Source organism: Ovis aries, chromosome 11 (genome assembly GCF_016772045.2).
Source record: "Ovis aries strain OAR_USU_Benz2616 breed Rambouillet chromosome 11, ARS-UI_Ramb_v3.0, whole genome shotgun sequence".
NCBI classification, from domain to species: Eukaryota; Metazoa; Chordata; class Mammalia; order Artiodactyla; family Bovidae; genus Ovis; species Ovis aries.
This window is the reverse complement of record NC_056064.1, coordinates 22,928,816-22,956,566: the sequence shown is the minus strand read 5'-3', so window position 1 is coordinate 22,956,566 and position 27,751 is coordinate 22,928,816. Positions and strand designations below refer to the sequence as shown.

At 55.7% G+C, this 27,751-nt stretch overlaps 3 protein-coding genes across 6 annotated transcripts in view; 1 reads left to right on the top strand and 2 right to left on the bottom strand.

Moving 5' to 3' along the window:
- Positions 1-80: 80 nt before the first annotated feature.
- Positions 81-1,504, bottom strand: OVCA2 (OVCA2 serine hydrolase domain containing). Its single transcript, XM_027975141.2, has 2 exons — positions 1,291-1,504; positions 81-935 (listed from the first exon to the last, which is right to left on the bottom strand). The coding sequence occupies exons 1-2, from the start codon at positions 1,475-1,477 to the stop codon at positions 436-438; spliced, it is 687 nt and encodes a 228-aa protein (XP_027830942.2). The 5' UTR covers positions 1,478-1,504; the 3' UTR covers positions 81-435.
- On the bottom strand, positions 840-10,271 carry DPH1 (diphthamide biosynthesis 1). Of its 4 annotated transcripts, none has more exons than XM_042255496.1 (13): positions 10,193-10,271; positions 8,240-8,392; positions 8,051-8,114; positions 6,318-6,439; positions 5,774-5,931; positions 5,533-5,654; positions 3,862-3,930; positions 3,306-3,462; positions 3,089-3,189; positions 2,239-2,407; positions 1,914-2,054; positions 1,650-1,757; positions 840-935 (listed from the first exon to the last, which is right to left on the bottom strand). In XM_042255496.1, exons 1-12 carry the CDS (start codon positions 10,251-10,253, stop codon positions 1,668-1,670), a joined length of 1,407 nt encoding a protein of 468 aa, XP_042111430.1. In that variant the 5' UTR covers positions 10,254-10,271; the 3' UTR covers positions 840-935; positions 1,650-1,667. The 4 variants fall into 4 exon arrangements, 3 of the variants coding, with proteins under 3 accessions (XP_042111430.1, XP_027830941.1, XP_042111431.1); XM_027975140.2 differs by having other exon boundaries at positions 2,329-2,407; XM_042255497.2 differs by lacking the exons at positions 840-935; positions 1,650-1,757 and having other exon boundaries at positions 1,941-2,054; positions 2,329-2,407; positions 3,097-3,189.
- A 3,727-nt stretch (positions 10,272-13,998) lies between these two features.
- Positions 13,999-27,751, top strand: part of RTN4RL1 (reticulon 4 receptor like 1) — a 76,574-nt gene continuing 62,821 nt past the window's right edge. Inside the window, exon 1 of the mRNA XM_042255498.2 lies at positions 13,999-14,487. Within this exon, the coding sequence (XP_042111432.1) occupies positions 14,475-14,487 (13 nt within the window). The 5' untranslated portion in view covers positions 13,999-14,474. The remainder of the gene's footprint in view (positions 14,488-27,751) is intronic.

Below are 27,751 nucleotides of genomic sequence, written 5' to 3'. Positions count from 1 at the left end.
GCTGTGCTGATGGCCAGGAATCCACTTTCTAAAAAAGATAAAACAAGTTTTCCTGTCTATCTTTTCCAGGAAAAAGATGCTCAAAATCCAAATCACTTTATTGTGTGGTAGTCAGTGCTGCTGGTCTCAGCTTTTCCTGTCACCCCCCACTCATTCAGGACGCCAAGGTCAAAGTCCACTGAGGCCTCCTAATCCTGCCTCGCTTTTTTTCTTGGAGTGCAGAGCTAGGCTTATATGATTTGAGTCTTAAGTACTGATATTTGTCTCTTAATTGGAGATGGTGAGGTGCCCTAAATAGCAGGGGAGATTTCTAGGTAGAAAAATAAACGCAGGGATTACAAAGGTTGCATCAAGGTCATGGTTCGGGGCGCGGGTGGGTGGCGGGTGGTGGTGGAGTGGAAAGGGGATGCAAAGGCAAAGGCCTTTACAGAGCTTTCAGTTTGCAAACTGGTCCAAGAACTTGAGGTAGGCCTGGCGCTGGGGTGCGGCTGCTGGAATGAAGTGGCCACCAGAGTGGGTAAGGGTGACGGCTCCATCGAATCGGCTACATAGCTGCATACTCTCCTGAGAGGGGATGACGCCGTCAGTGTCCCCAAAAACATGGAGGGAAGGCAGTGACAAGGGGCCCTGCATGATGGGTTCCATGAGGCCAAGGCCCCGCGGGCAGAAACCAGATACAAGTATGACAAACCGGGGCAAAGGGAAGCGGGGATCACCGCCTTGGCCAAGGGCACACACAAGAGCTGCTAGCGCGGCCCCCTGGCTGAAACCAAGGATCCCATCGAAAGGCCCCAGCTTGTTCAGTGCCTGTGCCACCGTTCCCAGAGCTTCCTCCAGACCTCTGCACGCCGTGGGTTCTTCCAGGGCCAAGAAAACGTCTGCTTCCTGTTCGGAAAACCACCAACCTCGAGGCTGCTCCTCCAGAGGGCAGGGTCCTACAGCGATGAAGGGGAGAGTACAGAGTTAAGGCAAGGGGAAATCCAGGGGGAAAGAAAGGGAGTGAGGGAGGGTTTGGGAATGAGGGAAACAGGTGGTTGAAGCAGAGTAGAAAGTCTGGGGAAAATGAGGCGGAACAGACTGACCTGAAGAGGAGATGGGTAGAAGCCTGGGAGAGCCAGGCAGGAATTTGAGCAAGGGGCTAGGTTGGCAGAGATGGCGTGTATGGGCAGAATGAAGTGGGAGGATGACAGGAATGTGGGGAGGGACAGGGTGGCTGTGTGCAGGCAGGTGTTACGCGGACTAGGCAAGACAGAAGACTCTGGGCGCATTTCCGGGCAGGGCTCCTCTCACCAGAGTCTGGCCTGGCGCCCTCCGACCCCGCTACGTCCACGACCGGGTGCGGGCCGCTGAGGCAAACGAGCTCTGCGCGGCCCCGCAGCGCCTTCCGCAGCGCTCCGGTCTTCTCACGGAAGCCCCGCTCGCTCTGCCGAAAACCCGCCAGACACAAAATCCGCAGAAGCGGCTGCGCAGCCATCATGCATGGCGCCTGCGCGCCAGAGGAACCGGAAGCAGCCTTTCCCCGAGCGGAAGTTGAACGCGAAGTGGGGGACCCAATACAGCCACCACCCTGGAGGCGGGCCACAGAGCAAGCGGACGTTGCCATGACAACACGGAAGCGGGTGCTGCAGATCCAGAGGTAGGGCGGATACCTGGGAACCAGGAGCGTCTCAGGGAGCGATCGCCGACACCTCCTCGCCTCTGCAGCTGCAAGCCTCGCAAGCCGCGGCTGGAGAGGGGCGCGCGGGCCCCCCCTGAACCTGGGGTGGCAGACTTTGGTCACGGTCCCGCTTCTGCGACGTTCCCCACCCTGCTGTCGTGCATTTCCCTTAGCGGCCGCAGGGGGGCGGCCTCGGCTCGCGCCGCCTGGGCGGCCGCGCCCAGACACCTCGGTCTTCCTTGGAGTCTCTTCCTACCTTCCCTAGGCCCGGCCGGCCTGGGACCTGGAGCAGCCGATCCCGCCCGTGGTTCACCGTCCACGGCCCTAAGGAGCTGCTGGCGTAGAAGTCCATAGGGTAGGGCTGCTGCCAGGAAATGTCCCTCAAGGCCACCGCCGCCTGGGGGAGAAAATCTGGGCAGTAACATTTGCCAACATTTTTCTACGCAGGATTATTTAATTCGGTCCTCACAATGACCTACGAAGGTCCTATTATACCCATAGCATAGAAAGGAAATGTGAGGCTCAGAGAGCAGGAAGGGACTTGCGCAAGGCCACACAGCTAGGAAGTGCCTCCGCTGTACCTTAAGTGCTGCTCCACTGAGGACTCCTTCCAGGACAGAACTAAGGGTAAAGTCCGTTCTCCCCCAGGGATTTTCAGAACCTAGTGTTACCTCATAGGGCGTGAGCAGCGGCTTGGGGAAGGCTGTACCCCAGTCGATGGACAGGCGTGGACATGCCACCTGCACCCACCTATAAGAAGGGAAATCAGGTCAGATCCAAGGGGCAGGGGGTGGGAGTGGGGTTGGGTAGCCTTCCTGTTCCTGGCAGCATGCTGAAGAACATGACTGTGTCCCCAACACACTCAATGGAGCTTACTATTAATTCGAAAGTAAAGACTCTAACCCACTGCTGTTTAGAATAGCATTGTTCTCTTGTTTCCCCCACTGTGAGCTTTTTTAAGGTTTTTATTGAATTTGTTACAATATTGCATATCTTATGTGGGATCTTAGCTCCCCCACGAGGGAATTGAAACCTGCAGCCCCCCCAGCACTGGAAAGTGAAGTCTCAACCACTGGACGGCCAGGAAGTCCCTGACTATGAACTTTCTGAAGAGAGGGCTTGGGCAGCATGTTTGCCATCAGACCCCAGGATAAAATTTAACGCCTGGTCCAAAGCAGTTGCCAACCACCCCTCAAACTCATCTCACACAGAACAACTATGATGTAGCCATTGCCTGTGAGCCCCCAAGCCAGACAAAGTTGGGTTGACCCACAGCCAAAAGTAGCCCCTGCGAGATGAGTGCCCTCTAAACATTAAAATTTCATGGTCACGGAAGCACTGACTCCAGCCTGCAATAGGTAATGGGCAGAACCCAGATTCTACGCTTCCTTAGCCAATCATCGCTAGATAGATTAAGGTGGGGAAACGTACACATCCACCTCAGGAAGGAGGCTGAGCTTGCTGGGGAAGATCTCAGAGAGCAGCAGCCTCACGAAGGGAAGTCCCAAGGCTTGGAGCCGAGATTCCAGGTGCTGTTTGGGAGAGGGAGGCAGAGCTGGGGTGATCAAGCGGCCAAAGTAAATCCCTTGGCCTCCTGATTTTCTCAGCTGGGTTCCCAGCTAGTCCCCTTTTCCAGAGCCCCTCTGACCTCCAGGATCTTGGGACTGCCTTGGCGGCCCAAAGTGCCCAGGATGAGACCCCAGGATTTAGCTGAGCGGGCAGTGGCTATGGCTTCCTGGCGGTTGGCCTGCATGCGCTGGTGGTCATAGTGCTCTCTGGACAGGACCTTGCTGTAAGGGTCATATCTGGAAAAGAAGCTGTCAGGGTCACTGGGACAGCCACTCACAGAACTTGCGCCGTATACACAGCTCCCTCATGCAGCCCCTTGGTCTTTGGAACCTTCAGGCTCCATGCAGGCAATTAGGAACAGAGGCAAGAGCAGAGACTGCTACTGGGAAGATCAGTTCCACAGCTGGAGCAGGCACGAGTGAGAGAGGGTTCTAGGATCTCGGTGTGGATCCAGTGGATGCGGAGGTGCTGTGTAGCAGCAACCCTACATCTGGGACCCAGATTCAGAACCTCAGATCCTCGGGGCTGGGGGCTGTTAAGTGGCCCTGCGGTGAGGAAGTTTGGGGCTGACTGAGGGTCTCAGGGGCAGGGGACTCCACCCCCTTCCCAGCTGGTCAGCCCAGTCTAGCCAATACCGGTAAGCGGAGATGTTGGGGTTGGCGATCATGACAGACTCCAGGTGGAAGCGGCCATCTCCAAGATACCTGCAGCGGGGAGAAAGGGGGCCATGAGGGTGGGATGGGGCACCAGAAGCAGGCACCGGCTTGGAGGTCCAGAGGACTGAGTTCTTGGCTGGCTACACTGCGGTGTGTATGAACTGGGACAAGCCATCCTTTAAAACCCCTCCTCCCACCCCCCAGGCCCTGGCTGTCTCACGTGTAAAATAGGAGTTTGAACTGGAGGACCATTAAGGCCCCTCTAGTTATGTAATGCAGAGTCTGAGAACTGCCCCTATCCCCACCTGAACCTTCTAGGGGAAGACGAAAGAGCCAGCCAGGGTCATGGGAAGGCTCTAGAGAGACTAATGTGGAGGTGGGAGGAGAGATTGTCCCTCACCTAGCTCAGTACGGATGTGGGAAGTAGTGTCCAGGGTGTCATCTGGGCCATAAATGAGCTTTCAGGGTGTATATATAGTTTGACTACTCTCTGCTCAAACTAGCTCTTGGGTCCAGTTACTGAACTGTAATAAGAGCCACGGTTTACTGGGCTTACGCCTTCCGTGTACCAGGCCTGGGCTAAACACCTGACATGTATGACTTCACTCAGTCCTAACAGGTAATCCTCCAAGCTACCCATTTCAATGTTGAGAAACTTGAATCCCCATTTCAAAAAAGATACAAGTGAGGTTCAGAGATGTTAAGAAACTCCCAAAGTCACACAGCTCTTTTAAGCAGTATACCTGGGACTTGATTTTAGGCTTAAACACCAGGCTGTATCAAGCAGGGCTAGGAGATGCTGTCCTTAACTGTACCTTCCCAGATCATGGAGAGGCCACAGCATGGAAGACAGTCCACGTGGCAGCTCCTTCTCTCTTGGGAGACCATACCAAATTGTGATGAATGGCCAACACACACTCGGGGTGTTCCTCCCTCCAACAGACACCCGAAGCCCCCAGGGGCAGTCATGTATGAGCTCAGAGTTATGTATGCTCAGGCAAGAGGGAATGCCCATCAGGGAGCAGGGCTGCCAGAAAAAGGGAAGGCCCTGATGTGGGCCTCTCTGGGGGCAAGGGTGTCCTATGTGGGTTCTGCAAAGCTTGTAGGAACAGCATCAGCAGCCCCAGAAGTGGGGCTGAGTCAGGGGAATGCCCCCCCTCCCTGCCATTAGCTGAGAATGGGGCTCCCCTCCTCAGTCTTAGCAGGGGGAGCTGTCGGCTCCGAGGCTGGCTGCATTCACACAACATTAAGCATTTCTATTACCTAAAATAATTAGGCAGCAGGAGACACGCTGCTCCTGCTTGTTAGCTGTCCAAATGCTAAATTAATGGGGCTGCAGCCTGGGCGTGCCCATCCATCTTCTCCAATTATATGCGCACCATTTTGAGCCCCACCCTTGTCCACCGCCACCCTCAGGCCCTCATTCCTGCCCCACCCTGGGGATAGTCTTCTGGATGTTGGCCAGAGCACTGGAGAGGGAGCTGGGGAACCTGAAACCCTCTTTGGTCCCCATCTTGCAGAGTGACCTTGAGCGAATGGCTAAGGAATCTGAGACTCAGTTTCCTTTCCTAGACGATGAACCTCAGTGTCCAGAGGAACCTAGGGAACTTTTCCTATGTGTCTATGACTGGCCCCCCATTTTCCACTTACACCACAGCCTCCACCTCCTTGGGTAGGCAGGGGGACGTGCAGCCCAGAATCTCCCCAGGGGACAGGGGCTTGCACTGTGGGACACTCACACGATACTCAGCTTTCAGCTCTTGGGCAGCTGCCTGTAGGAAGAATGAGGGAAGAGGAGCAAGTGGACGGGGAGGGAGAGCCAGGCCCAGAGGACCAGTCTGCAGCACCTGACGTGGGGACCCAGGAAGAGCCCGGAGACCAGCTCACTCACCTGCAAGGTTGACACGAACTGAATGGTGCTGACCAGCGCAAGGGCGCTGGCTGGGGGAAAAGTGAGGCGGATAGAGTCCAGGAGGTGGGCAGTGTCTATCCGGATGTCCACAAAGACATACAGCACCCGGAAGTCTTGGGCCGAGGTGTCCATGGGAACTGGGAGGAGAGAAGAATTCAGGAGACTGTTTTGGAAGGCAAGAGGGGCAGAGGACAAGCAGCTTCAGCCTGAGGACAGTCAGGGAGTTCGGGGAGGTGGGGAGGGTGGTGTCACGGGTCTTTCAGAAGCTCCATCTCTGCCACTCAACTGGGGGGTCCAGCCTGCTCTACCACCAACAGCCTTTCAAACACCCACAACTGGGACAGCAGCATGGTTTCCAAGGCAACCAAGTCCAAAGGCAAGCTCCACCCATGGAGCAGGAAGGCCAGGGCCATCCCAGACGCCAGGAGGGACCCCAGGCGTGCAAGCAGCACCAGGCACTGCAATGGAGATGAGCGGGCGCTTCCGCCTCCCTGCCGGGTCTGGGTGTCCTGGCGGCCTGTACCCAGGCAGCTGTGGCCATAGTGCACCAGGAAGTCAGCCCCCAGGGCTCTCGCAGTGAAGTCGTCCACACAGCAAGCCCCGTAGGTCACGTCACCCATCACCATCACTTCGGCCTCTGTGAACCTGTGGGGGTGGAAACGATGGGACAATGACACAAGGAGTGAGGTAGCAGAGAGACCCGAATGTGGCTTATCTCAGGGCCCAGCTCTGCTCTCCCTGCCTCTCCCAATCCCTTGGGTTGGCAACTGCCACTTCTGCCAACAGAGTAGGAGGGGCCCAGCTGCTACCTCCCCCAGGTCTGGCAGCAGCTCCTGGAACTCTAGCTGTATGCGGATGGACTCTGCAGCACCCTGGTTCCTCTGCCCGGACTCCAACTGCAAGAAGGACCCCCCAGGCCTCAGCCTGGCATGCGTACGGGTCATCCACAGACCTCCGCTGCCCTGACTCATGCCACCCAGAGCCAGGTGCACGCACATACAGGCAAAGACACCCGTTTCCACGCCCTGGCACCGTGACGCGTAGTGGATGCACATAACCTCCCAGTCGCCCAGAACCCCTGCTGCCTCCCCACCCTTAGTCAAGGCCCTCTGTGCCAGGATGGGGGAACCCATGAACAGCTCCCCCACAGCACATGGCGCCACCCACATGCCTCATGCGTCAGGAAGAGTGGGCTATGGCCAGCGCACTGCCATGGGATCTGCTGCCAGGCCTGAATCACTGGAGGATGGGGGTGGGTAAGGAAGACCCCACAGCCCCTAAACTCACCACAGGAATGGGGCCAGAGGCCCAGCTCTTTCCTGAGACCCACCCCTGGGGCATGCAGTCCGGCTCAGGGACGGGAGGTTGGGGGGGTCTCCCTGTTCTCCTGGGGGTGTGGTGGGGAACGCTGAGCTGCTGCCAGGCTGTGCACAGAAGCAGATTATTCAGCTCCTTAGAATGCAGCCCAGTCGTCTGAGTCAGCCGGAGCACTTAATTTTTTATAGATTAAAATGTATGCAAATTGGCCCAAGCCCCAGAGAGCATCCCCAAGGGGCAAGAGGGTGGGAGCAGGGAAGTGAGTCTGTGGCTGCGGGATGCGAAGCAGGGTGAGGGGAGGGCGGCAGCAGGGAAGTGGGAGGTTCCCATCACGAGATGACCTCCCCTTTCTTCTTTCGCCTTCCCTGTTCCCGTGCTGGTTCCAGATGGCTGAGCGCTCACCCCCCTCCTGAGGATGGCTCATTGTACTGAAACTTAGATGAGGGAGGTGGAGGAATTGAATACCATCTCCTAGGCACTTCTCCTGCTGCCAAGCCCCCCTCGCCCCGCTCCTCCAAATGTGCCAGAGAAAAAGTCTCCCCCCATAGCCAGACCCCATGCTGACCACACAGCCCATTTAGGGTCAACTCTAGGGGCTCTCAGCTTCTTCCTCAGGCCCCACCAACTGCTCTGGGCCCAGCTTTGAAGATAATGAAATTGACTCATTTCTCCCTCCCAATTTTTTTTTTTTTAGGGAAGGGGAGATTTACAGAGACGAGGTATTGTAGCAGGCTAGGAGTTTAGATTGGGGTTTTTCCCTTGGTGTGTGCATGGTTGTGGGAAGGAACACAGTAAGGCAGAGGTGCCAGCTGCAGGACTGGACTGAGCAATCCCGTCTGAGCCCTGCCAGGCAGACACTAGCTCAACTAGCTGATGGCCAGAGCTATAATGGACACGGGGAAGGTCTCGGTTCAGCTTCCTCAGTGCCCCAAGGCTCACCTTTCCAAGATATCCACAATGGTACAGGCGAAGAGGAGGAGGCCTTCGGGCATTTGTAAGGCCACTGCAAGACAGAGCAGAGACAGGAGAGCACAGGGCTGGGAAAAGGCTGGGATGGGAACCTCCCCCCACCCTCCGGCTGGGTCAACCTCTCCACCCATACTCCAGCTCAGAGCTTGCGGGGCTCACCCTTCTTGGCCTGGGCCTGCTGGATCCTCCAGATGGTCTTGGGAATCTCAAAGTTATAGTTGGAAGGCAGGACTTGGATGGCCGCCTGCAGCTGGGGATTGTTCAGGATCTCAGCTGGGATCTGATTGGCCAAGCGGCCCCGAGGGGCTCGACCTAGGATAAATGTGAGAGGCCTGAGTTGGTGCCTGGCCTAAATCACAGCCAGACCTGATGGAGCTGTTAATGCCACCCAACTTTAAGGCCCAGATCCCAGAAGCCAAGGAGATTGGCCCAGCCTTCTTCCCCACTGAGTTCATCCTGAAGCTGGAGAGACAACCCATTAAGCTAGGAGGAAATCTGTGTAACTAATTTCCATGTTATGAGATTATTGGGAATCAAGGACTTGAATGTGTGGCTCACCCTGAGCGTACAGCTGGCACCAGGGGACACAACTGAGAGGCAAATGGGAAAAATATCCACACAACTGTTCCTTGATTGAGAACAATCCTGAGGAAAACCCGAGAGCCCAGCCAGCCCAATCAGTCTAGGAAAATGTCCCTCTGCTCCCAGCCCCTGAGAAAGCCTTGAAGTTCTGAGATCCTAGATATGAGATCTATAAACAAACTGTTATAAGTCCTAATTTAAAAGACTTCCTTCCTTACTCGAGTCCCATTGACTATGTCGACACTGGTTAATTCTTGCTTTTTCCCTCTCCTCATTCAAAAGGTAAGCACCATACATTTAACCAACTTAAGTTCCCTAGTTCCATCATTCTCCCTCACTTCCCACTCCTGGAAGGCTGGAAAGAATACACTCTAGTCAGGACTGTGGGCAAACAGGTGAGGACAGAAAAGTGATCTTGCCCTTTAAGGGCTTGTAGTCCAGAGGGCGAAATGTAGGGACACAAATAATTACAACCCCCCCACCCCCAAGATTAAAGGAGAAGAAACACTGTAGTCCTTTAGGAAGGCTGTAGCCCCTTACTCAACATCCAACTCCCACAATTCAGTTTACCCCAACCTGGGCATCTCTTTAGGCACCAGACAGTTCAAGAGTGTGAAAAGGTGAGAAATGGACTCATTCAGAGAATATTTACTGAGCTGGTACTATTTGCCAGAACTTCTACCAGAGATCCTGCTAGACTGACACTTCAGCCTCTGTGTGTGGGCACCTGTTTGGGGCAGCAGCAGACACAGGGGTGATGATGGTGATGGTGCAGTGGAGAAGCAGAATGGCAGGCTGGGACCCTAAGTCCTGATCTGAATGTAACCACTGCTATGGTACTTGTTCAGTTGTTTCAAAGGCCTTGGAACACCAGTGTCTCTGGGCCAGCCCTGTCAGAAGCTCCTCTGACAGGCCCACGTCCCTAGTGGTTGCAGGGTTGTGGGAGCTGCTACTCCCAGCAGCTCAATTTGTCCCAAAGGCCAGTAAGCTCCTCCTTCTTTACAATTTGGCTGTAACCCTCTGTTTACTTCAGTGTTCCCCGGTAGACGGTGAGATCCCTGAGAGCAGGGTTGCAATTTAGTCCCTGCACCTAGCACAGGCCTGGCATTCAGCGGGCGCTCCATAAGTGCCGGGTTAATGAAACCTTGTGCCTCCTACGTAAAGCATTCCCTGAAGGCAGACTCGAGGAATGCCCCGTCCAACACGCCTGGCTCCTTCCCTCCCCGTCGGGTCCGTCTCATCCTTGAGTCTTCATGAGTCTGTCTACCCGCCAAGGCAGGGAGGCAGCGTTTCTGGCTTGAGGACTACAAGCTTCTAGGAGGGGTTGCTCCCGATGGTGCCCTAAGGTCGCATAAGAAAGAAGGGTCCCCCTGGACTCCAGCGACAGTGACTCTGAGCAAGTGACTACGAGACCTTCCGGATCTGGCGGAGAACGGCATCGCCGCTGTTAAAGTGGGCTGGTCCTGTCCCTGACTCAGGGGCCCTACCCCGAGATGCGAGGTCCGGAGGCCGCAGCGTCCTAGCACCCACCTCTGCCCGGGCCGTTTCGGCTGCAAGACTCTGCGGCCTCGGCCGCTACTAGCGCCGCCATCGCCAGCGGACCCACGTTGGGACCAAAGAGACAGCGCTAGAAGAACGCAGAGAACGCAGACAGTGCGATAGATCGCCGATCGGCCAGAGAGGGGCGGGGATTTGCGGGGCGGGGACCGTGAAGGAGAAAGATAGGGGCGGGGCCAGAATGGGCCGCTTGTCTCAGCCGGGAAGGTCGGGACTCTTGGGAGCCCCTAGTGGTCCTCGACCACTGTGGTTCCATTCTCCCGGCGACCCTGTCCCCTCCTCCCTTTGCGAGCAGCCTGAACCTGGCTCTCCTGCACAAGTGCCCTCCTATTTAAAGACTCCCTGCCCTAGTTCGGGGGGGCGCAGTCTTGTAAATAGAAGCACCGCCGGGTCTTCCTTCAGCTCCTCTATCTCCCCTCCTGATAAGCCTTGGACACCTATAGGCGGGGCCGCATTCCCTGCCTCAGAGGATCCCATTGTCCCGACAGGACAGAACTCAGCGCCCACTGAGCCGGTGCCAAATCGAGTCTTGAGGCCGATTTCCGGAGTGCTGGGATGCCCTTACACCTCTAGAACCGACAGTGTGGAAGGTTCACTGTGAAAAACTGCTACCAGGGGAAGGACTCCAGCCTGAGGATGCTTTCCTGGGAGAAAAGGGAAGTCCAAGGACTCGACTGCCTAAACCTTCTGGATTCTGGCCAACGTTTACCCTGCCTTGGCTGCCCCTCCAGCCTAGGCAGCCGGCCTATAAGCTCCTGGAATCCCAAAGAGAAGGCAAAGTGGCCAGTGAGACAGCCTTGACCTTTGGAAGAGCAGACTGCCTGCAGGACTGGCTTTCATCAAGGTCTGCCCCACAGAGCAGTCACCCCCAGGGCGTTTTGCCCACCCAGCCCTCTGGCACCATCTTCCTCTCTGCTCTGTGTGAACACAGCTGGCCCTTTAAGGCAGCTCTGTGGCCTCAGGCTCCCCTGGAGGCCCTCCCTGCTTGGAAACTCCTAATTAAGGTGCAGGGAGAAGTGAAAAACAAGCAGCCAGGGACAGGCTCTGCCTGGGAGACTGCCCAGAGGAGGGCTGGCTGGGCAGGCTGAGAATGAGCAGCCGAGGGGCAGACCAGAAGGGGTCAGTGCTCTGCCCCTCAGACCCCCAAAGAATGCTCTTAGGATGGTCACACCTTTGGACAGGAATGTGGCCCAAGGAACAACCCATCAGTGTGATGAGAGTCCAGCCTGCACATTATCAATCCTTCAGGTTCTCCAGACCCACAGTGTGGAGGATCTCAATTCCGGGGTCCACTTGAGTCCATCCCCTCCACGTTCAGGACACGAAGGCCCAGTCTGTGGGCAGCCTTAGCTCTGGATGCATCTGAGAGTCCCAAGAGGGAAAGACTCGCTTCAGTACCGAGTGATGGCGTTTCCCTAGTAGGCCCGCACCCCTTAGGACCTTTCCCTCAGCAGAAGTGGTAATAGAAGGCCCCCCTCCTCTTATAGCGCCACCCCACAGCCTCTGGCCTGAATGAATTGTGTGGCCCCCATTAGGAAACAAGCCTGTGCCTGAAGACCCTGCTGTGCAGGACACTGGGGGCCATCATTCAGCTTAGGCCGAGAACACCTCCATCTGTCCGCGGGGGTCTCCCTGCCAGAGTTACTCAGCAGTCTGAGTAATTACTGCCTGACAAGAAGGCGGGCACAGCGCACCCCCACCTTGCACTACAGCACCGCCTACAGTCGCCCCCACCCCCTGGCTGGACTCCAAAACAGCACCCAGCCCTCCAGAGGCCCGAAATAACTCTGCTTCTCACACTCACGCCCAGCCCCAGCCAACCTTGCCTAAGATACTGGAGATTGCAGATTGCAGGGCAGGGGGTCATGGGGAGGCGGCTTGGGGAGGTGGAAGAAGGATTAGCATATCCTGATGCAGGCTCATACTTCAGCACTGATCTGCTGTGAGTTGCTCAACCTCCCTGACCTGGGTTTTACTGGTGGAGGGCCTCTGCAGCTCTCAGTGTCCTCGGAGTTCAGCTAGTGTCTGCCTGGCAGGGCTCAGACAGGATTGCTCAGTCCAGTCCTGCAGCTGGCAGAGGCTAAGAGAATGCCTTACCTGGGGTTTCTATTGCAAGATGGACCAATCTTCTTAATCTTCAGCACAAGCTTACTTTCTCACCTCCAAGCCATCTACACATTCCTTCCTGCCTGTCCTAGTCTTTCCCCTTCTCAGCCTGATGCATTCAGCCCTCAAGACCAATGGCACCTCCTTTGTGAAACAGTTTTGGATGGTCTTTCAGCCCCTTACAGAGCTAGCAGAGTCCCCTCCCACACTGTCTCTTCCTAGCACATTCTAAGACAGCTTATGTGTCTTCCCCTACAGAAGCTCGCCATAAGCTTCTGAAAACCCAAGCCTATGTTGTTGTTGTTGTTCTGTCATTAAGCCACATCTGACTGTTTGCAGCTTCATGGACTGCAGAATACCAAGCCTATGTAGTTAGCACAAACCTTGGTGTTGCTGAATGCATGTATGAGTGAATGAATGATACTGGCCTTCTTTTTGAGGTTCCTAACATGTCAAGTTTGTCTCCAAGGAATCACACGACTCTCTCACTTCAGTTAGATCTCTGCTTAGATGTCGCCTGCTCAGAGTGCTTTCCCTGATCCCCTCTTATTAGCTCCAGAACAACACCTGACTTATTTTTTCTTCTTCCAAGCAAGATCTCATTTGGACTTTCCTAAATTGGTCCCTAATAACCGTAAATTTCACAAGGACAGGGACTTTGCCTTTTTCATTGACTGAATCCCAGAAGACTAAAGCTCTATACTGATAGTCCCTCAATAAATGTACCTTTAATAGGTGACTTGGGCCACTGTTTTCCCCTGTTCAGGACCCCTCTTATATCAGGCCAGTAGGGGGTGCCGGCCTCCACCCGGGACTGGTCTGGCCTTAACCTTCTCTAAGCTCAGCCCAACTGGTTCCCAGCTGGACCTGCTTTTTAGGCGGTGCCTCCTCCATTTTCCACGAAGCCCTGGGCTGGGTCTGTATAGACTGAGGGACAACAGTGGCCCCCCCTAAGCAGAGATAGTCTGGCTGAGCCCCACATCGGTCTTCCCCTCGCTAGGATATGCAGCTGGGCCTCCCCAATGCTTGTTGCCAGGTCTAGACTAGCCAGGGGGACATCGCACTCGTCTCCCCCCAAAAAAGAGCAGTGTCCTAGGACGCGGGATGCGATGCTGCTGGGTTTGTGGGAGCTGTCCTGGGCAAGGAGGAGCCGTCGAGCCTCCGAAGAAAAAGCGGAGTCCGCCAGTGAGGAGATGGGCAGGAGTGCGGACTTATAATCGGGGACTCTGGGCGGCGGTCCTCGCATCCCAGCCGGTGGGCAGAGCGCACGCTTCCAGCCGCCTGTTTCGGTGACCTCCATCCGCGAAGGGCGCTCGCCCGGAGGGGGTGGGGCTGCGGGTGCGAGCTTTGGGAAGCCCGTGGAGCCCGGGAGGGACTCTCGAGTGGCCCGACGACCGGCCCGGGGACTGGGGCAGGTACTTGGACGGACGCGGGCCGAGGATCGTCCCCGGGGGCGGGCGCGGCGAAAACACCTTGGGAGGCGGCGCCGCGCGGCTGAGCGCCGCTGCCCTGGGAATAGGACGGCGCTCGGCACCGCGAGCTGAGAGCACTTTCATAAATTTTGTATGGGAGGCGCTCCGTGAGCGGGGGCGGGGAGCGCAGAGAGAGAGGGAGGGAGCTAGCGAGCGGGGGAGGGAGGGAAGGAGGAGAGGTGGGGGAAGCCGGGGGGAGGAAGGGAGGCGCCCCGCTCCGCCGATCGCACGGTCCTGCAAACGCGCGCCCGGCGCTTTCCCCGGAGCTCGGTGGTGCGTGCGAGCGCCCTTTTGCAGCAGCCGCGGCGGCGGCGGCGACCCGAGGGGGCGGAGAGCAGGGGGCCGCGGCCAGGGGACCAGGGGGCGGCGTCCCCCCTCAAAACCGCCTGCAAAGTGCTCGAGATTGCAGAAGCAGGCCGCCGGCTCCGCGGAGAAAGCAGCTCGCCCCGGGGGCTGCCGGGCAGAGCCGCGGTTGCCGGTGGGCGCCGGTGCCCTCGGCGCGGGGCTCGGGCTCACCATGCCCCTGCGGGGCCGGGCCGCCGGGCACCAGTGGATCCCCGGCTTGCCCCCGCCTCGACGCGCACGGATTAGCTGCAGCCGGCGCCCGACGATTTGAATCCGGACCCCGGGAGGGAGCGCGCTTAGGCCGACCTCAGAGTGGCGGCCCCGCGGCCAACATGCTTCGCAAAGGTGAGTTGGAGCCGCAGGGGCAAGTTGGAGTTGTATGCGCACGGGGCAGAGCCGTGAGCCTGGGAGCCGCCCGAGAGCCGCCCGGCGCCGAGGCTCCCGGTCTGGGAAGCTGCTCTGGGAAGGCTAGCGGGCTTCGCGGGGACTCAGCCGCGGAGGGAGTGCTGCTGGGGGAGCTCGGCTCCCGACGGGGGCTAGTAGCGAGACTTGGGATCTGCTCCCTGAATCCAGCAGCCAGGCCTAGAGATCTGGTTCGGCGAGGTCGTTTGGAGACCACAGTGAACTACCTGTAATGGAAGGGGAGCCGGCCTCCTGGGACCTTAGCTTTGCCGGTATAAAGTTTTTCACTTGCAGCCTCCATCCCCCTCGCGGACCCACGCCGCCAGCTTCCGCCGCTTAGGCGGGGCCGGGTTCGACCCGCGCTCCGGTGCAGCCGGCGGTCAGGCGCCGCGCAGCCCCTGCGCTCACTCACCGCGCGTCCCGGCTTCCCAGGTGGGGCCCGGACACGGGCACCTTCCCTGCACCGCGCTTTGGTGGTCCCCAGGGATGGGCTCTGGGCATCCAGCGGCCGAGGGTTGGTGGCTAGCGCCAGAGGTCCGGTTCCTCAAACTTTCCTTCTGCCTGGAGAGGAGGGATTGGAAGGCGGAGGGGTGCCAGGAGCGTGCGCAGCCGGTGCCAGGCTTAACTTGAGGACAGCTGCCCCCCCCCCTCACCGCCACCACCACCTCACCACGACCCTCGGGTCGCCGGGCTCCTAGCCGAGCGCTGCAAAGTTGGCGCGGGCGCTGGGGAAGTCCCGCCGCGCCCCCACGTGGCTGCCGCGCGGGGAGCGGTCCCCAGGGCCCAGGGAGGGCAGGTGACCACGCCGTGAGCCCGCGGGCTCCGCCACCCGCCGCTCGGGCCTCTGCGTCTACCTCTCTCACCTCCCAGGTCCGGGCGGGCTGCGGCGCCCCGCCGGGACCCCCTCGTCCCTGGCCCGGGTCGAGCGACCGGTGAGCCACCCGCGCCTGCGGCTGTCTGCCCTGGCCCTACGGGAGCCAGCTAAGGTGGGACCTCAGGTAGCGGAGGGGCCTGATCCCTGAGCTCCGCGCTCCAGCCTTAATCCGCCCCTGTTTCCATGGCAACAGACCGAGGTGTCGTAAGCACGGAATTCTGACCTCACAGTAGGATGGGAAAGGAGAAAATGGGCAAGGGGAGGTGACGGGAGGAGGGGGAAGCGAAGCCCAGGGATGGGCGGAGAGGAGCAGGTGTGGGGGTGATGGAAGAGACCCCATAAGCTGGTGGGACAGGTGCGTGAAGAAACCACGTCTGCGCTGGAAGCCCTAAAGGCTGTGTGGCGGTCCTGGCTGGCTCAGGCCGACCGATGAATCTGGGTCGCCCCACTGTGTGAATAGCCACCAACTTGTGTGTGACTTGTATCCTCCACGTGGGTCGGTGCGGTGCAGGGTGGGGGAACCCTGACTGCCTCTCACTGTGGGTGGGAAGTCTCTGCTGCTGGTTGGAGGCACCACTCCAGTTCCTTTCCCCAGCTAAAAAGGGACCAAAAGTCTTTTCAGCACCCGCCAGTGCTGGCCAGAGTGTGTCTGCACAGAGAAGGTGCCTTTTTTTTACAGAGCTTGGCAGCCTGGACCTGGATCCTGCAAACCTGCCCCAGTGGGGAAGGCTTCCCAGGTAGTTCTAAAGGCCGCCATGTCCGGGCTGCAGGTCTGTGATGGAGATAACAGAGAGCAGCTGACATCTCATTTCCCTTTTGGTCTTTTGTCAGTTTACAGTTTAAAATGAGCCACGAAGCGGCCCACGCGTTTTATTTATATGGTTGAGGTGTCCAGGGAGGCTTGAGCAGCCTCCAAGAGCCTTTTCTCCCATCCTCGCTAGCCAGAGACCCAGCTTGGGATGAACCCAGTGCATTCTGGGGCCTGCTCCCCAGCAGGAGGCTCCTTACCCTGCCCAAGAGATGGCCACTGGAGACTTGGCAGTCACGTGTGTTTGCCACTTGGGCTATTTTTCCCTTCCTGCATAGCTTGGTTGGCAAGAGAGATTCTACCGACAAAGAGGTTTTCACCTGGATTGGCCAGAGGAAAGCAGAGCAGAGAAGTCCTTTGCTGCTCTGGGCCATTGTGTGGGCAAAGGGCTTTTATTTTGGTCCTGGTCTGGGCAAATCTCTCCCTTGGCCCCTGATCCTGGTCACCAGGATTGGTCTCTCTTGTGCATACATAACACAGGGCACTCAGATTTTCTGTGTGGATTCTAGGTATGTGCCCAGAGACAAAGATATGCTTGGGGCTGGTGGCAAGAGAGGTGGCCATTGAAGTTTCTGCTTCTCAAGTGTTCCCAAAAGCTCCTGGCAAAAATATCATAGGATGAAAAAAAAAAAAAAAAAGTCATAGGATGAAAAAAAAAAAAGGTCATAGGATGGATTCAGGTATTTGTTGCAATTTCCCTGCCCATCAGATGCAGAACCCTGCATGGGGTCCTGACCCTCGGGGGAGTTTCATAGTTTAATTATGATTTGGAAAAGGGTTTGAAAGATGACGAAAGAGTAGCCTTTCCTAGATCCCGGGAGGAGAGAGGACCATGAGCCCTACATATCCTGCGGAGAAACCCCAGAGAAGGAAGAAGGTGAGAGTAGGCATTAGACCACAAGGGTCACGTCTCTGACTTCTGATTGTCCTATGACAGTTAATATGGTGTTGTCCCTGGGCAGGACATTTTAAGAACTAGGGGTGCTGCCTTGAATCTCTTAATGAACAGACTCTCCTGGCCACAGCCCCACCTCTATGAACCTGAACAGCCTCGAGTCCTCAGTGGATCTTGCTGCTGACCGCGCTGGTAGCTGAAGGCTTCAGCAGCTGCCCTGCTGGCTTTTCCATCTCCCAGCCTAGCCTGGCAGAACCGGGGATATAAAAAGCAAATCTCTGGTCAGAGATGAGAGGCAGGCAGGGCAAGCGAGGCCCCGAGCCACTCAGCACCATCTAGGAAGGAAGAGTGGCCTGCTGGGTTTTTGCTTGGCCAGAAGTGGCCTGCTTAAGGTCAGGATCTATGGTTTTCATTTTTAGAGCTATAAAAAACAGAATGCAAATCAACAGCCTCTGGGTGAATACAGAACCTTTCCTTAAAGTTTTTGTCTTGTTAAGCAAGGAAATAGAGTGCCAAATAGGCTTTGTTAAGTGGCAGTCTAATTAATAATTTAAAATCGTGTAGCTGTCTTTCATTAGAATTTATCTGTACATCAACCACAAAATCAGTCAAACACACTCATTTATAAGTTAATGCCATCCCTGAATAATTCAGCAAGAGCTAGATTAAGGCCTACAACCCAGTAAGATGCATTTTGTTCTTTTGGTTTCCATAGCCAGATCGGCTGGCCTGGTGGCTGGATTGGGTCTCTTTTGTGGGAAGAAGGGAAGGTAGGAGAAAGAAGGGACCATGGGGTTGTCAGATGCTTGGTTGATTTGCATTCAGAGGTCCCCTAGGGAATCAGAGAGTCTCCAGGTGTCCAGGTATAAGCAGGCTCCCCTTAGAGCTGTTAGTGTTGTGGCCCTTCTTAGCCCCAACGGTGAAGGGAAGTGGAGAGTGTTCCGCAGACAGCCAAGACATTCCCCTTTCTACTAGAGAAAGTGTAGAGAGGGAAATTATAAGAACCCTGTGTAGAGGGAGGAGATACAAGCCTTTTTAGCCCAAATCTAGGTACAGAAGTGGAGTTCCAGTCTTCCCAGCACAAGTCTGTCCCATTCAAGGAAAGCAGCCCAGTGAAACCAGTGACACTAAGACAGTTTCCTTAACTGGGAGCTTCTGGACTGCTTTTCCCATCAAAGTTCCTGGTCCTTACACCAGCAAAGAGAAGACAGGATGAGAAATTTTTAAGGAAGCACCAGGTCACCTCAACAGAGAAAAGAGGCAGAGTTGCTAAATAAAGTCCTTGCATGCATTTTCTCACCAGTAGCCAGAATAAAAGCAAGGAAAGAAATGCAATGCTCCCCATTTGTGAGCTAAGACGAAGTAGAAAATGTGTTTTGGTTCCGCCCCTGTCATGCCAACATGAAGCCAACTCCTCACCATAGTTTCCAGGTCTAGTTGCTGCAGAAGAACTGTTCAGGACCCAAACTCCCAGCGTGGACACACTGACTCCTCTACTGCAGGAATGAACCCAAGTTTCTGGTCTCAGGCTCAGGCTGCTAAGCTCGACCCCCACCACCCCGGAGGGTTCAGTGGCTCTGTTTTAGGAGATCAGGTGGATAACCAGAGCAGACAGTGGACTTGACATGGGGAGAGGTTCTTGGCCAAGTTTGAAGCAAGGAAGTCTCATTAGGAAATGAAAAAGACAGGGGAGACTGGTAGGAGTTTTTGCCCCCTGACCTGTGGCAGAGTTGACAGCAGATGGGATCTAGGAGGGAGGTTTGGGGGGGGGTGGGCAGTGAGTCTAACTCCAAGCTTTGAAGTCAGGGCCTGAGAAAGGACAGAGCAGAAGTTCACTCTCTGGAGATGAGAAGGAGGGGGCAGGCCTGCTGAAGGATGTCAAGAACGGATCTGTTTGGTACCATCTGCAGCGAAGTAGTGGTTAAGGTTAAAGCAGAGAGGAGATGACAGGGAGGGAACAGATGGCCAAGGAAGCAAAATAGCTGGCGAAACAGGAACAGAGCCTCCAGGGACAGCAGAAGGCAGGACCTCCATGCAGAATGCCGGAAGCGGCCTTTTCCTCGGGGTGCACTGGCCAGGCCACCTGGGTAGAAATGAGTCTGAGAGAGGAGTGATGCAGGCACCCCAGGGTGAGGGCTTCCTCAGGCTTGGGAGAAGACCTCATGTGTACTTAGTCACTCAGTCGTGTCCAACTCTCTGGCTCCATGGACTGTAGCCCACCAGGCTCCTCTGTCCATGGGATTCTCCGGGCAAGAATACTAGAGGGGGTTGCCACTCCCTATTCCAGGGGACCTTCCCTGACCCAGGGGTCAAACCCACGTCTCTTGGATCTCCTGCATTGGCAGGCAAATTCTTTACCTCTAGTGCCACCTGGGAAGCCCAAGAGAACACCTAGGAAGACATCAACCCCGAGGCGAAGGGGAGACCAGAAGCAGGGACCTCCTTGGATGTCATTGAACTGGGGCGAAAAGATACAGTTGACTTGGGGTCCATCACTGGAGCAAGGGGAGGCCACTGTGGTCCGAACACGCTTGGCCAAGCCTGCTGGGAGGAGGCATGGATGCAAGCAGGGAATGAGCAGCAGAGAATGGACTGTTCTTCCTCACCTGCCTTGAATCCGATTCCATGCTCCCTGTCCACATGCTGACAATAGTGGCTTATAATTAGTGATGGGCCAGGCTAAGTGGACTCCATGCCTAGCCTCAGGCAGTCTCCACAGCCACCCTTCAAGATCAGTCTGTGCTCGTCCCTGCCATACAGATAAGGAAACTGAGGTGCAGGCCAGATGATCTCCCTGACCCTGGGTCACCCAGCTGGCATGCTGAGTCAGGATGCCACCCCAGGTCTGTGTGCCACCACGCTCTTTGCCTCGCCCTCTTAACCTCTCAGCTCCACTGCCTCACACGCCCACGTGCCTTGATTTATGTGACATTTGTTTTGTGAGGTGCCGGGCACTGCTGAATCTGAATCAGTCGTGTCTCGTAACAGAGTTCCCTGGTAATTCCCACGCACTCTTCTGGTGTTCCTCCAGGAACGTCTCTGGCTGGGACTTGGGGCTTCTGAGACCCTGAACCCCTCTCTCAGTTGTCCTCCTCTACCCTGCCCCCGTCCCTTCTCTCCCCTACTGCTTCCTGCACTGCTGTCTTCATTGCAGACAGAGATCAGACAATGAAGCATCCTGCCTGCTCTCAGGCCCTTCAGGAAGGCGGGGCCCTGGCTTATCAGGGGGCGGGGCACTCTGCATTTGTTGCTCTCCAAGGCTCCCCTTCCAGGCTGTCCTGGTGGGGCGGCTAACACAGCCACACCCCAGACTGGTTGGTGACTGGGGAGCAATAGCCCCAGGACTGGCACTTGGCAGGGGCAGGGGTCCCTCCACCTGCCCCTTCTCCTCTGGAGAGTTCCCATGGCCCAGCCCTAGCCAGTCAGCTGGGCAGTAACTGCAGGCCCTCCATGCAGGGTTTCTCCTGCCCACTTCCAGCCACGGATGTGTACCCCAGAGACCTACTCTTCCTGCAGTTTGGAAAAGAAAAGAGAAGGCGGAGAGTCTAGTGGATCTCATCTTGGGTGCAGAAGAGCACATTCCCACCTTTCAAGGAGGAGCGTCCCTCTCCTTGGTGGGGGCAGGACAGGTTGTCAGAGCTAACAGATTCAGCAGGGTGCTTTGGAACCTGTGATTACGGTCTAATCAGTCGGTGAAGCTGGGATCCAAACCTGCAAACATCCCCTGCGAGGTGATTCAAAGAAGTGCTGTGGAGGCCTCCAGGCCCACCCAGCAAGAGAGCTGGCACAATGCTGTGTGTGTGTCTGCACGCAGAACCACACCTGGCGAGCATGCAACAGGTTCCAGGAGTGCTTGCCAGAGGCCCCCGCTGGCAGAGCTGAGCTTCCCGGGCACCTAGGTTGGCACTCCCTCCGACGGGACCACTGGCAGCACGAGCGGCTGGTGAGCCACCCAGTGGGGGGCCCCCTGGGAGTGGGCGGGTGGGCCAGCACTATGCGTGCCGCATGTCGGGAACAGAGCTCCAGTGGGTACGTAGCTCGCCCACCCACGCAGAGGGGTGGGCACGACTCATCATCATACGTCTGCCAAGGGACACAGGACCGCAGCCCTCGGAGATGAAGCCTCCTGGTAGCCCCTTGGGCTGATTCCACAGGGCAATGGCTCCGTGGTCGGGGCGGATTTGCAGGAAATGGAGCAAAAATTTCTTCCCCAAGTCAGGAGGAAAGCAGAGTTCCCAACTCTCAGCCCACAGAGGTGGCATGAGAGTTGCTACTGCCTCTGAAATTGTTGGAAGCACAGTTCGCCATCTCTCTCTCTCTGGGCACCTGAGCCAATGTGTGCATCATGAAGGGGGCTTTTATGCAGAGATTCATGAGGCCCTAGGGGGAAAATTGGCATTCTTCTTACCATGATTTATTTATAGGGCGATTGGATGATGGGGATACAGAGGCTAAGGTGCCTCCATTAGTGAGAAGCACACAAGGCAGGAAGCCTTGCTCTGCCTTTGACATTTCATGAGGCGACTCCTACCAGGGAGCTGCTTTTTCTTTTAGAAGGTTTTACCTTTAATGTTCTATTCATGGCCTTGTCTGAGCAGGCTGGGAGGAGGAAGGAGCAGGCGGTGCGGGGGGCTTTGGGGGAGACAGTCGGTCACTCAGTGGCCAGCTTGGGGCAGCCGGGGCGGGCTGGGCACGGGCCGAGGGCCGTGGTCACGGACTGGCAGCCCGCTGGCCGGCACGCCGGCCACCTCCGCGGCTGTGCTGCGGGCGGCCCGCCACGTGCTGTTTACTTTGCTGTCTGTCTGTGTCTTCACTGGCTGCCTGGCTCCGCCGGCAGCAGCAGCCTCTCACAATCTTGCCTTTGGCCTGGCCACGGCCCTTTTCTCGCTGTGGACTCTGGGGCTGTGGACAGGATCCCACACTTGGAGCCCTGGGGCTGGATTTGCTTCCATCTCTGTGACTGACTCACTAGGACCCCGGACGCTGGGCCTCAGTTTCCCCATATGTCATATAACTAGATGGACGGTTTGGCAAATGTTTTTCGGCAGTAAGAGAGTTTCTTCAAATGATGTCCAGTGTCAGAGCCCAGAATATAAAGCAGATAGCTCAGGTGACCCTGGTCACACCTGGCTCAAGGGGCCTCCTCCTCTGGCCTTACTGCTGCCCTGGAAGCTCCTCCAGTTTGGGGGCTGGGGAGTCCCCTCTGGTCCTCCACTAGCAAGCAGTGCAGGCAGGAAGGCCACTGGCTGTGTCGTGTGCTGTGTGCTGACCCAGAGGACACCACGCTGCCCAGACCTGGGTTGGAGCTCGCTCTTGTGCAGCAGGACTTGGACCCCTTGTGACCGCTTAGCTCGCTGGGAGAAGCTGTCTACACTTGGAGTCCGCTTGCCCTTGCCTACCGCTCACCCCTCAGGGAGAGGCGATTCGGTGGTCACTCCACTGCCACCCCTCTGGCCTGACCCTGCTGGACATTTTCCTCATCTCACCTGACCTGGTGACCCTTGACTCTGTCGGTCATAGTTTCCCTCAACTTCCCCGATGGCGGCTCCCCTGGTCTTTTTCCTGCTTCTGAGGCTGCTCCTTCTCAGCCTTCCTTGCCAGCTTCACTACCGCCTGCTGTCCTTCCAGTGTGGTGCCTCCTGGGGGCATTGCCCTGGCCCTGCCTTCTAGGGGTGTCAGCTCAGCCCTGGGGATGATGTCAGCTTGTCCACAGCTGCAGGGTCCATTTACTGACCGCTTCCCCTCCACGTCTTATCGAGAGCCAAGGTGTTACTTCGGACCTCCAGGGCCATCCATCCAGCTGACCCCCCACCCCCAGATGTCTCCACTGGCCGCCGCACAGGACCCTCAAACCTGGCGTGTGTGAAACGATGCTCCTACTTTGACCCTGAGCTCTGAGCACCCTTACTTCTTCCCCATCTCTCCCATTTCAGCATCTGCACCACCATCCTGGCAGGTACCATCAGTCAGAGAACTGGACCCACGGATGAGCCCCTCACCTCAGCCCACCACTCCCCACAAGTCCATCGAGCAGTGATGCCCCTTCTCCCTCAGCATCCTTCGCGCCTCCCTTCCCTGCTTCTACCCTAGCCTTTGCCACCATCCACTCCCAGCCCTCCTGCGTCTTCTGCCTTCCCCCGCTCCAGCCTTCACATGGTGGTCAGAGTCTACAGTGCCGCAGGATCTTGTCCTTCCCTTGTTTAAGAACCTTCATTGATTCCTTGTCTTTCAGGGGCTAGTCTAGATGTCCCAGCTTGGCGGTCAAGTCCTCCTCTCTTGTCCCACCTACAGCCCCACTAAGCTCTCCTCTCCCCACTCCCCACTTTGGACTCTGAGGTCCAGGTCTAATGACCTTCTTTCAATCCCCCAATGGAATTGTTCTCTCTCTGTCTCATCTCTAAAGATTTGCACAAGCACCCCCTGCTGCCCAGAACACTGCTTCCTTCTTTCCCTTCACGCTTATCCTTCAGGATTCAGCTTTCACGTCACTTCCGCGAGGAAAACTTTCCTGGGCTAGGGGAGTGGTCCTTGATATCCCACTGTTCCCTGTACCCCAGGTCACAGTACTCAGTCGATTTTATTGCAGTTACCTTTATGTCATTAGCCTTCCCCACTGGATGGCAAGTTCCATGAGGAAACAGCTTCCTCTTTACCCTCCTCCCCGACCCCTCCAGATCTGTTCTCCATCCTTCTCCATGTGCTCTCTGTCCCGGGAGCTTGTTCTGTTGAAGTTCAGCCGTGAGCTTCCAGCCGAGTTCAACCGATGGGTGGGTCACGATGGACTCTCTGTGTCCCTCCATCACAGGTCACCCAAAGTTCCTCCCAGAAGTACAGCCTGAGACAAGGGTTCAAGTGCCGGTCTCTTTGGGAAGGATCCTGGGGAACACTAGGAGAGGAGTGTGGAAGTGAGACAGGGAAGGAAGAAGCCAGTGGCAGGTGTGTTGCCTGAGCTCCGAGCACACTCACCCTTCCCCATCTCTCCCATTTCAGCATCTGCACCACCATCCTTGCAGGTACGTCAGTCGGAGAACTGGACCCACGGATGAGCCCCTCACCTCACCCCACCTCTCCCGGAACTCAGACCCACTGGGGAATTTCAGATACAGTTTAGAACATGCACCTCAAAGTTATTTCACCATAAGGGGAGGGAGCTGGGTATTTATACACAACTCCAGTCCCTCACTGGGTGAGTGTTGTTCCCCTAAAGCGAGCAAAGACAGTTTCTCTGCTAGAGAAGGCCCTCAGGCAAAGGAATGCAGGTTCTGGCAGTTGGATGTCAGTCTGGTCTGTGCTGAACCAGTGAAAGTTCTCCCAGCAGCTCTGTCTCCACGCTCAGTAAGAGCTCCCTCCCCTCACTCAGCCCCAGGGATGGGGGGTTGGAGGGATGGGGGAGTTGGGGTTAGGGGACGGGGTGCCATGGGAGGAGGGAGGGGGCTGTAAAAGACATTATCTATTAGGGTTTCCTGGGGCTTCCCTGGTGGCTCAGTGGTAAAGAATCGCCTGCAATGCCGGAGACCTGGATTCGATCCCTGGGTTGGGAGGATACCCTGCAGAAGGAAATGGCAACCCACTCCAGTACTCTTGCCTGGAGAGTCCCCATGGACGAGGAGCCTGGTGGGCTACAGACCGTGGGGTCGCAAAGAGCTGGACAGGACTGAGAGGCTGAGCACACAGCACACACCCCCACCGTTCTCATCATCATTATGTGCTCATCAGATTACTCAGTCTGACAGTGCTCTGTGTTTCCTACCAGGACCCGACTGAATACAGCATCCTGCAGAAAATAAAATGTAGCGCGAATATGACATTGGGCAAACAGTATTGAATCAACAACTGAAGTTGTGTCTTTATGAGTTGACTAGCGATGTTGATTGAATGACTGTACACGTACGTTGGAACACAAGGAACTTAGTATCGAAACCCAATTTTTAAATTGCTCTGTAACTGCAAGAAAAATTAAATCATGATAACTTAGGGCTTAAAAAAGAGAGAGAGAAAAAAACTTTGTATCAGGAACTAGGAGAAAATATTTTTTTCTTCCCTTTTTTCTTTTTATTTATTTTTCAATGTTAATTTTTATTTATTTATATTTGGCTGTGCTGGGTCTTCATCGCTGCACAGGATTTTCTCTGGTTGCAGTGCATGGGCTTCTCATTGCGGTGGCCTCTTCTGTTGTGAAGCACAGACCCTAGGGAGCAAGGGCCTCAGTAGTTGCAGGCACATGGGCCCAGTTGTGGCTCCAGGCTCTTGAACACAGGCTCAGCAGTTGTGGCACCTAGGCCTAGCTGCCCCTCAGTATGTTGGATCCTCCTGGATCAGGGATCGAACCTGTAGCTCCTGCATTCCCACTGAGCCACCAGGGAAGCCCTAATATTATTTTTTTTAGTGAGGAGGGTGGAGAAAGGTGTCTCACATTTTTCTTCGTGCAATGCCTCATTAAGAGCAGAAAAGGCAGGTAGTATTAGCCCCAAGTTACAGATGAGAACACTGAGGCACAGAGGGGCCACTGAGCTCATCAGGGCCCAGGGCGGTTGCTGCCTCACTCCAGCCCAGCTCCGCTCCTCTGTAGGAGGAGGAAGCCAAAAGGCAGAGGAAGACCGGGCAACCAGGCCACAGAGGACTTCAGCAGGGCAAGAGCTGTGCTGGGGGAAGAGGCAGCACTCTCGCTCGAAAAACTTTAGGGCTGGACCTGGCAGGTTTGTATGGAACAAAAATTGCACTATTGATTCCGTGGCAAATGAAAAACCTCTCGTGGACATTCTGGGCTTCAGAGATCTGAAATGTTTAAATGAGCCTGGACCGAACATGAGGAGATAAAATTGCCAGGCCAAGCTGAGCTCAGGTGGTGCCTGGGGTGAGAACACGCTGCCTCTTTTGCCTTCTCTCCTGTCTGTGAAAATGACTTTTACTTTGAACCACTTCCTCTCCTTGCAGGGAGGGCTCCCGGGTTGCTGCCCAAGGCTGCAGTTGATACAGAGTCTCTGAGCAGGGGAGAGAGGCTGGGACAGTTCACGGGGCCACGCTCAGGAGAACACACCAGCCCAAGGGGGAACGGTACCACCAAACTGTGGGGCGGCAACTGGCCCTGGGGCTGCCTCGAGGTAGCAATGGTTATCATCTCCCTGTAATTGGCTCAGTGCCCCTGGTGGGCTGGTATTTCCGCCTTCAGTGAACAAATGTGATTACAGCGATTCAAGATTTCTCACTGGAAATGGGGAATTATCGCAAAGAGATGCATGACCTGGACTCTAGAAACCTCCACGAAAAGGAGTACCTCTAAGAAGGGGCAGCCTCTGTGTGATCCCCCTCATGGACTCCTCTTCCACCTAAGCCAGCTATTACTGCCCCTGTTGACCCCACTGTCAGCACTCATGACTTTTCACCTCTCGTAAAGCCCAATATGGCCACCCAAGGTGGCTTCTTCCTCTTCTTTTTTTAAAATTAATTTATTTGATTTATTTGCAACACATAGGATCTTTGATCTTCATTGCAGCATGTGCAATCTTTTAGCTGTGGCATGTGGGATCTAGTTCCCCAACCAGGGATTGAACCTAGGCCCCGGCATGTATTCCCAGAATACAAAGTCTTAGCCACTGGACCACCAGGGAAGACTCTGGGCTGCTTATTCTTCGAGATGGCCTTTCACCCCCCTCCTCCCACCACTCAATTGCCCCACATCCTTGGTATTCTCAGCTTTATTTATTTATTTAGGCCATGCCGTGCGGCATGAAGAATATCAGTTCTCCCACTAGAGATTGAGCCCGTACCCCCAGCAATGGAAGTGTTGAATCCTAACCACTGGATCACCAGGGAATTCCTATTGGTATTCTCAGCTTTATTTCCCAGAAGGAAGATCCCAGCTGAGCCAGCCATGTTTTTCCATGTCAGACCATGGATTATCTGTCCATAGATGAGCTTTTATCCTGTCAGCCAAGAGAGGTTTGGGAGGGCTCCCTCCGTTTGATAAACATTAAACATTTATTGAGTGCCCGCCTTCTGCTGGCTTGGCCCTGAGAATGAAGCAGTGAACAAAAACTAAGTCTGCTGTTCTCATGAAACTTCCATTCTAGTGAGGAGAACAGACAATAAATGAGCAATCAGGGACTTCGCTGGTGGCCCAGTGGTTAAGAATCTGCCTGCCAACAAAGGGGACCCAGGGTTCGACCTCTGGTCTGGGAAGATCCCCCATGCCTTGGAGAAACGAAGCCTGTTGTTCAGTTGTTCAGTTCATTCGTGTCCGACTCCCTGCAACCCCATGGGCTGCAGCACGCCAGGCTTCCCTGTCTTGCACCATCTCCCAGAGTTTGCTCAAATTCATGTCCATTGAGTCATTGATGCCATCCAACCATCTCATCCTTTGTCGTCTGCTTCTCCTTTTTGCCTTCAGTTTTTCCCAGCATCAGGGTCTTTTCCAGTGAGTCAGCTCTTCGCATCAGGTGACCAAAGTGTTGGAGCTTCAGTTTCAGAATCAGTCCTTCTAGTGAATATTCAGGGTTTATTTCCTTTGGGATTGACTGGTTTGATCTTGCTGTCCAAGGGACTCTCAAAAATCTTCTCCAGCACCACAGTTTGAAGGTATCAATTTTTCAGTGCTCAACCTTTTTTTATTGTCCAGCTCTCATATCCATAT